The sequence below is a fragment of the Suricata suricatta genome, chromosome 11, assembly GCF_006229205.1.
Source record: "Suricata suricatta isolate VVHF042 chromosome 11, meerkat_22Aug2017_6uvM2_HiC, whole genome shotgun sequence".
Classification (NCBI taxonomy): Eukaryota; Metazoa; Chordata; class Mammalia; order Carnivora; family Herpestidae; genus Suricata; species Suricata suricatta.
Genome location: NC_043710.1, coordinates 50,914,310 through 50,920,791, shown reverse-complemented (window position 1 = coordinate 50,920,791; position 6,482 = coordinate 50,914,310). Strand labels below are relative to the sequence as shown.

Sequence of the window (6,482 nt, the reverse complement as noted above, 5' to 3'; positions counted from 1 at the left end):
ACACAACACTCTCCATGGCAGTGAAGAAGTGGATGAAGAACATCTGGGAAAGGCAGCTTTCAAAAGATATATCCCTGAGGCTGAACCAGAAGATGCCCAGCATTTTGGGGATGGTGGCTGTGGACAAGCCCAGGTCGATGGAGTCCAACATGGCCAGGAAGTAGTACATGGGCTCATGGAGACTATGCTCAGTCTGGATTACAAACAGGACAACAGCGTTCCCCAGGAGTGCGACGACATACACAAAGAAAAAGGGGAATCCAATCCAAATGTGCACATCTTCTAGCCCTGGGATACCCAGGAGGAGGAACGAAGAAGGATGGAACTGGGTGTCATTAGGCAGGACCATTTTTTTCCGCCACAGTGTTTGCACAATTATTTGTGCACATCAGATACAATTATCGACTTCTCATTAGTGAATTCTTCTCTTCTCCCTTTGTCTAGATTCCTAATGAAATGTAAAACAGCACTGTAACCTTTCTTTGTTTCCATTCAGAATGAATATAACTTATTTTCCCCATATTCTGCCATCCTATCCTTACTTGAGTGTAAAAGAGCACTAGAATCCACCTGAGTCTGCTGCCATTTTTCCCACTAGAAAATGTTAGACATGAAGAAGGGATAAGGAAAAAAATCTCTCTCTGCCACATAGAACTTCATGATCAGGAAAGAGAGAGAGAGAGAGAGAGAGAGAGAGAGAGAGAGAGAGAGAGAGAGAGAGAGAGAGAAAGGAAGGAAGGAAGGAAGGAAGGAAGGAAGGAAGGAAGGAAGGAAGGAAGGAAGGAAGGAAGGAAGGAAGAAGAAAAATAAAGAAGCTCATGATCAGGAATCTAGATAGAATCAGACTGGAAAATAAAGTTCCAGACTATGCATATCAGGTACTTTTACACAGAGTTAAAGTCCATGGTGATGTTTTTGGTATTTATAATCTCTACTATCCCCTTATTAGGGACCTGTAAGCACTAAAGGAAAAGTGTACAACTTTGTGTGTGTGCGTGTGTGTAAGCACATGTGCGTACGTGTGTGTGTGCTAGTGAAACTCATGTCTGATTTTGTGAGCAAAAAAACCCACTTATGCTAGTTTATTCACATGTATTATATAAATGGTCTGGCACATAAAAACTCTTAATTATAAAAGGTCATTAAATAAAGAAATCAAATAGGATGCAGACTAGCAAATAATTTCTAATAGTATTTCAGAAATACCCTGCCATCTAGTCATAACTGGTTTTTAAATAAAAGAAATTGTGATAATTATTTTGAAAAATGATTGAAAAATGAGAAGGAAATACTTGTCAGAGTATTTTCATTTATAATGAATGAATTCAAAAATTTGGTTAATACAGAGGAGGCTATCATTTGGAGAGCCTACTCAATAAAACACCCTTTACAGAAATGCTCTGGGGATAGGCCACCTGGAGGTTGGATAATTGTTTGCACTAGACCATTTTCAAACATCATCTCAGACTTACATAGAGAGGGAGAACTCAGGAGAACTTTACCAATATAATTCATTTTCTACCAAAATTGGTTTTTATCTGGGATATTGGGTGCCTCCCTATTCATTGCACAGAAGAATTTCAGGGGATTTAGTTTTCTAGCACCCTTCTTAGCAATGGGAAACCTATAAACTCGTTTACAGTTAATTAAAGATTTGGAGAAATCAATATCAGAGACAGTTATCACTGAGCTGAAACTTTTCATTCAAATTTAACGAAGACTTGGACATGCAGGAAGTCAGAACTGAATGGCATTCATCAGAGATAAATACATATGACGATTAGTGTACTCTACTTTAAGCCCAGAACAAAACAAGTAAGTACCTAGAAAACAACTGCAGCCATTTAAAGCTAATCATGTTTAGCAAAATAAAATAGTTCGGGAAATTATCTCCTAAAGGAGAATATATATGTAAACTTGGGTTACTGAGGTTGGGGAGGATATCTCTGAAGTTCACTGTTGGTTAATAAGAAAATCAAAGACAAAGATACAATTCTTGTGTATTTTACTAGTGGATAACACACAAGGTATGTGGAGGAGTACACTTCACAACATATCTCATCAAATATTACAGGGGTAATACATGCACCAGCAATGATTAGATGATTAAAATGAGAATTTGAGTAAGACCTGTTACATACTCTCAGAAAGACCACTGTGTACTGAGGAAGAGAAATTTCCAAAAAAAGCTTTAAAATTGCATAGTAATGTTATGATAGGAATATGGATACAGTGCTATTGGTGTAGTGATGGGGCAATAAAAATTCCATGGAGAGGTTAGACTAAGACCTGCATAGCCATTTTTTTCCAAAAAAAAAAAAAAAAAAAAAGGAGGAGGAAGAAGAGGGGAGAAAGAGGAGAAGAAATTTTTATTCAAAATGAAAAGAACATGGACCAAATGAGGAAAAAAAGCACAGTGGCGTGCCAGAACACAACCCTATAGTCTTGGTCCTCTTTTTGGCTGTTTACCAAGGTTAAAGTAGACTCATAAGTGTCTATGGACTCTTAAATGCTCATTGTCTCAGTCACTTTTAGATTCACATAAAGTACAACCAAAAGAATACTATATCCCAAGAAAATCAATTTATCCAAACTATGATTGTGGATTTTCCAAAAGATTTTTTTTAATGGATCTTCTTTTCTATCTGGGAAAACATCATTTCTTTCTTTTCTTCTTTTTTTAATAATTTATTGTCAAGTTAGCTCGCATACAGTGTAGTCTTGACTTCAGGAGTAGATCCCCATGATTCATCACTTACATAAAACACCCAGTGCTCATCCCAACAAATGTACTCCTCGATACCCGTCAGCCATTCCCCCCACCCCGCCCAGTCCCCCACTCCCAATAACCCTCAGTTTGTTCTCTGTATTAAAGAGACTTATGTTTGCCTCCCTGTCGCTAACTTATTTTTCCTTCCCTTCCCCTATGGTCTTCTGTTAAGTTTCTCAAATTACACATGTGAGTGAAAACATCATTTCTAAATCTATTAATATTGCTCAAAGCAATTCATCACTTAACAATCCTACAACTTTATACATACCTATTATTTCAACATTTATTTATATATCTTACAACCTGTATTGTGTTCAGAAATAAGACTATATCCCAGCCTTCCTCTCTGAATTCCTAATTCTATAGCTTTCCCTGGAATTCTTTAGCAGTCATTTCTTCAACCTTGAATCTTCTTACTCTATCTTATTCCAATTATTTCTACCACAGGCCACACACATGCCTCATACTATGTCACATATGTGATGAGAGTAAGAAGAAGAAATAATATGAATGCTCTAATTTTATCTCTGCTTAATCCCCCAACTTCATCATTCTCATTCCCTTTATCAGTTGCTTCATTATCTTAATCTTGGGTCCTATTTTTACAAAATTCTATCCTTTAAATCCTTGCTTCATAAATAATTTCTTAACAAAATTTTGCATTTAACTATATCGATTATCTTTACTATACTTGGTATGTTTTAGAAGAAATAGAGAAAGACCACCCTTTCCTTCTTGCTATCATATTTGACACCTATACATGGATTCAGAAACTAGAACTACATGGATACAGGACATATCAGTGCATCTTCTTCATCATTAGTGCAGACCTGTTGGTTTTACCTATGAGACTTCAGTTGGTCATAAGTATATGCATATTTTTAGAAAATGTGTAACTGTGGGAAGTCATGAATATTACTGTGATTTCTCTCTTCATAATTTGCCTTGCCCTCCATTTCTCAATATGGATTTGGCATAAGCCACTTCCCCATCTTTCCCACGGTATTCCACACTTAAATCATGATAGGACTTACCTTGGTCTCTAAATCTCTAAGAATTAACACTTTATAACATCACTTGGTATCTTTCTGGAGCACACTATTTAATATATTGAAGAGAAGGCAGTCATGTTTTTAATAAAGCCCTGTTCCCCTGGGATGGGTATTATTTTATCTTTGAGACTTTAACCTAGTTTAATTAATAGCCACTAAGGAATCTCTCTTGCAAAGAGACTTGAGACTACAGAACAAGATATTTTCATTGCTTCTTTGTTTTCTCAAGTGGTCAATACTTTTGCCAAGATCATGGAATTTGTATGACTTCTTCTTTCCAAATTACATTTCAAAGCCGCTGTTAGAAGCCTGGTTTATTAACTCTGATCTTATCCTGTATTTTTTCATTACCTGATCCACCAGTCTTCTCTCTCTCTGTTCATGTTTCCCTCCTTCCTTTGCCTTCTCACTACTCCTTATAATAATATTCAATTTTACCATTTAAGCAAGCTTTGTGATACAGTTACTCCATGTGGCAAAACTCTGGAAGTCGATTCATTCCTTTCCTTCTTTATTCACGTGATCCAATTTAAACTTTTTCAGATGGCCAGTTTGCCTTTGAAGTGCTCTTCAAAGACACCTCTTCCATTCTCTCCTTCCTTCACTCCATTCGAGCCACACCATACTTGGTACGTTTCCTCACATATTATCAGAACACTTTTATCCCAGCTATTTTGTTTTTCTGCTTACACAACCCAGAACACCCTTCTCCAATCCTTTCAGCAGTTTGGTTCTCTCTTCACTCAGTCCTTGCTCAGAAACCTCTGCATCAGAAAAGGCCTCCCTGACCTTTGAATTGAAAAGAGTCCTCCTCCAATGGGCGTCTGGGTAGATCAGTTGCTTAATTATTAGACTTTGGCTCAGGTCATGATCTCACAGCTTGTGAGTTCGAACCCTGCATTGGGTTCTGTGCTGGCAGTTCAGAACTTGGAGCCTGCTTCGAATTCTGTATCTCCTTTCTTCTCTGCCCCTTCCCTGCTCACACTCTCTATCCCTCTGTCTCAGAAATAAACAAACATTAAAAACAATTTAAAAAGTCATCCTCCCAACTCTATTCCTTTACCTAGCCTACTAATTTTGCTAGATTACATTCGTAGCTACTGAATTTATATTGTATTCATTTATTTTTTCTCATATTTACAAGGATATTTGTTCCTTGAAGGTATAGACCATGATTATCTTCATGTTTGTAAGCTCAGTCACTATGTGGTAGGGATCTCTCCCTAAGGATAGAGAAAAAAGGGAGAGAAGACTCCAAGGTTACCTGGATGTGAGCCCAGGTGGCTACAGCTCCCATGACCTTGTAAAGTGAGACAACTTAATTAGATTGCATGTTTATGTGTGTTACCATATATGGGAGACAAAGAAATAGAAAATGTATAAAAAAGACTATGCCATGTGATGTGGGGTGCTCAGTTCTTTGGGTACAAACCCAACTGAGCAGTGCGCCCAAATAAAAGTTGTTTCCAGGAAAGAAAAGCCTCGGTGTCACGACTCTGTGTGGGGATCCTGCAACAACTAGGGTAGTGTCTAAAACATAGTGATTACAAAATAATATTCCTTTAATGAATAAATAATAAAGCAATTCCAAAAGGAAGACTCTAAATACATTGGAATATATTTCTTACTACTTTCTTTCTTCTCAACGTCTTAATGGGTCACCTGTTTTTATAGCTCAGTATAAACTGACCCTCTATTCTTCTCACTTCTTTTTTATGACTTTTCTTCCATGTCACAATATAGATCACCCTTCTGTTCATAATATTGTGTCCTCACCAGATGTCTCAGAAAAAAAACAAAAGTCCTTTACTTCTTCATTTTTCTCATTGGTAACAGGGCAAGCGCACATGGATTATTTGGAAAGTGTTTGCTCCAAAAAGCTTGGGATAAAAACCACAACTGTTGAAGCAAAATATGCATTAAACAATATATTTGGAAAGAAGCCATGCTGAAAATAAGTGGTTTAAGTGTCCATTCTAATGAGAACAGAATGGTAAGATAATTACTAGAGGATGAAATATATAATAAAATAAAGATTAAAATAGTAAAACAGAAAAAATATAGCCAAAAAATAAACAAGATAAAACAATTTTTTCAGAAAAACTATTAAAATTTTGAAAACCCTCAGCAATATTCACCCTAAAAAGAGAAATATAATAAACTCACAAAGCATATTATAAAATATAATAAAAGGTAATCATCTATAGCTTTATATAATTTGCTACTTGAGATCAAACTACAAATTCTTGGGAAACAACCTCACCAAAATGACATGAGAACAAATAGAGATCATCATAGTGTCTACATTCCTAAAACTCCCAACAGCAATCATCATGCTTCAAAATATTTGAAATATTTTTCCCAAAGATCAGGAACAAAATAGTCAGTAATTATTACTATTTCTCTTCCTAATTGTACCTGATGATTAGTCCCTATAAAAAGATAAAAACTAATAAATCAAAAATTAAAAGAGATTATATTCATTACAAAGGCTACTATACAAAAAAACAGTAAGTATTGGCAAGGGTGTGAAGAAATTTGAACTCTTATTTCTTATTGGTGGGCAAGTAAAATGGGATAGCCTCTGTGGAAAACAGTATGTTTGTTCCTCAAAAAATTAAAAATAGAATTACCATATGATTCAGCAGTTTCACTTC

At 36.0% G+C, this 6,482-nt stretch overlaps 1 protein-coding gene across 1 annotated transcript in view; it reads right to left on the bottom strand.

The window, feature by feature from the left end:
* The window catches only part of LOC115272540 (olfactory receptor 52E8-like), an 11,497-nt gene extending 11,148 nt beyond the window's left edge, over positions 1-349 (bottom strand). Inside the window, exon 1 of the mRNA XM_029915583.1 lies at positions 5-349. Within this exon, the coding sequence (XP_029771443.1) occupies positions 5-349 (345 nt within the window). The remainder of the gene's footprint in view (positions 1-4) is intronic.
* Between the last annotated feature and the right edge of the window lie 6,133 nt (positions 350-6,482).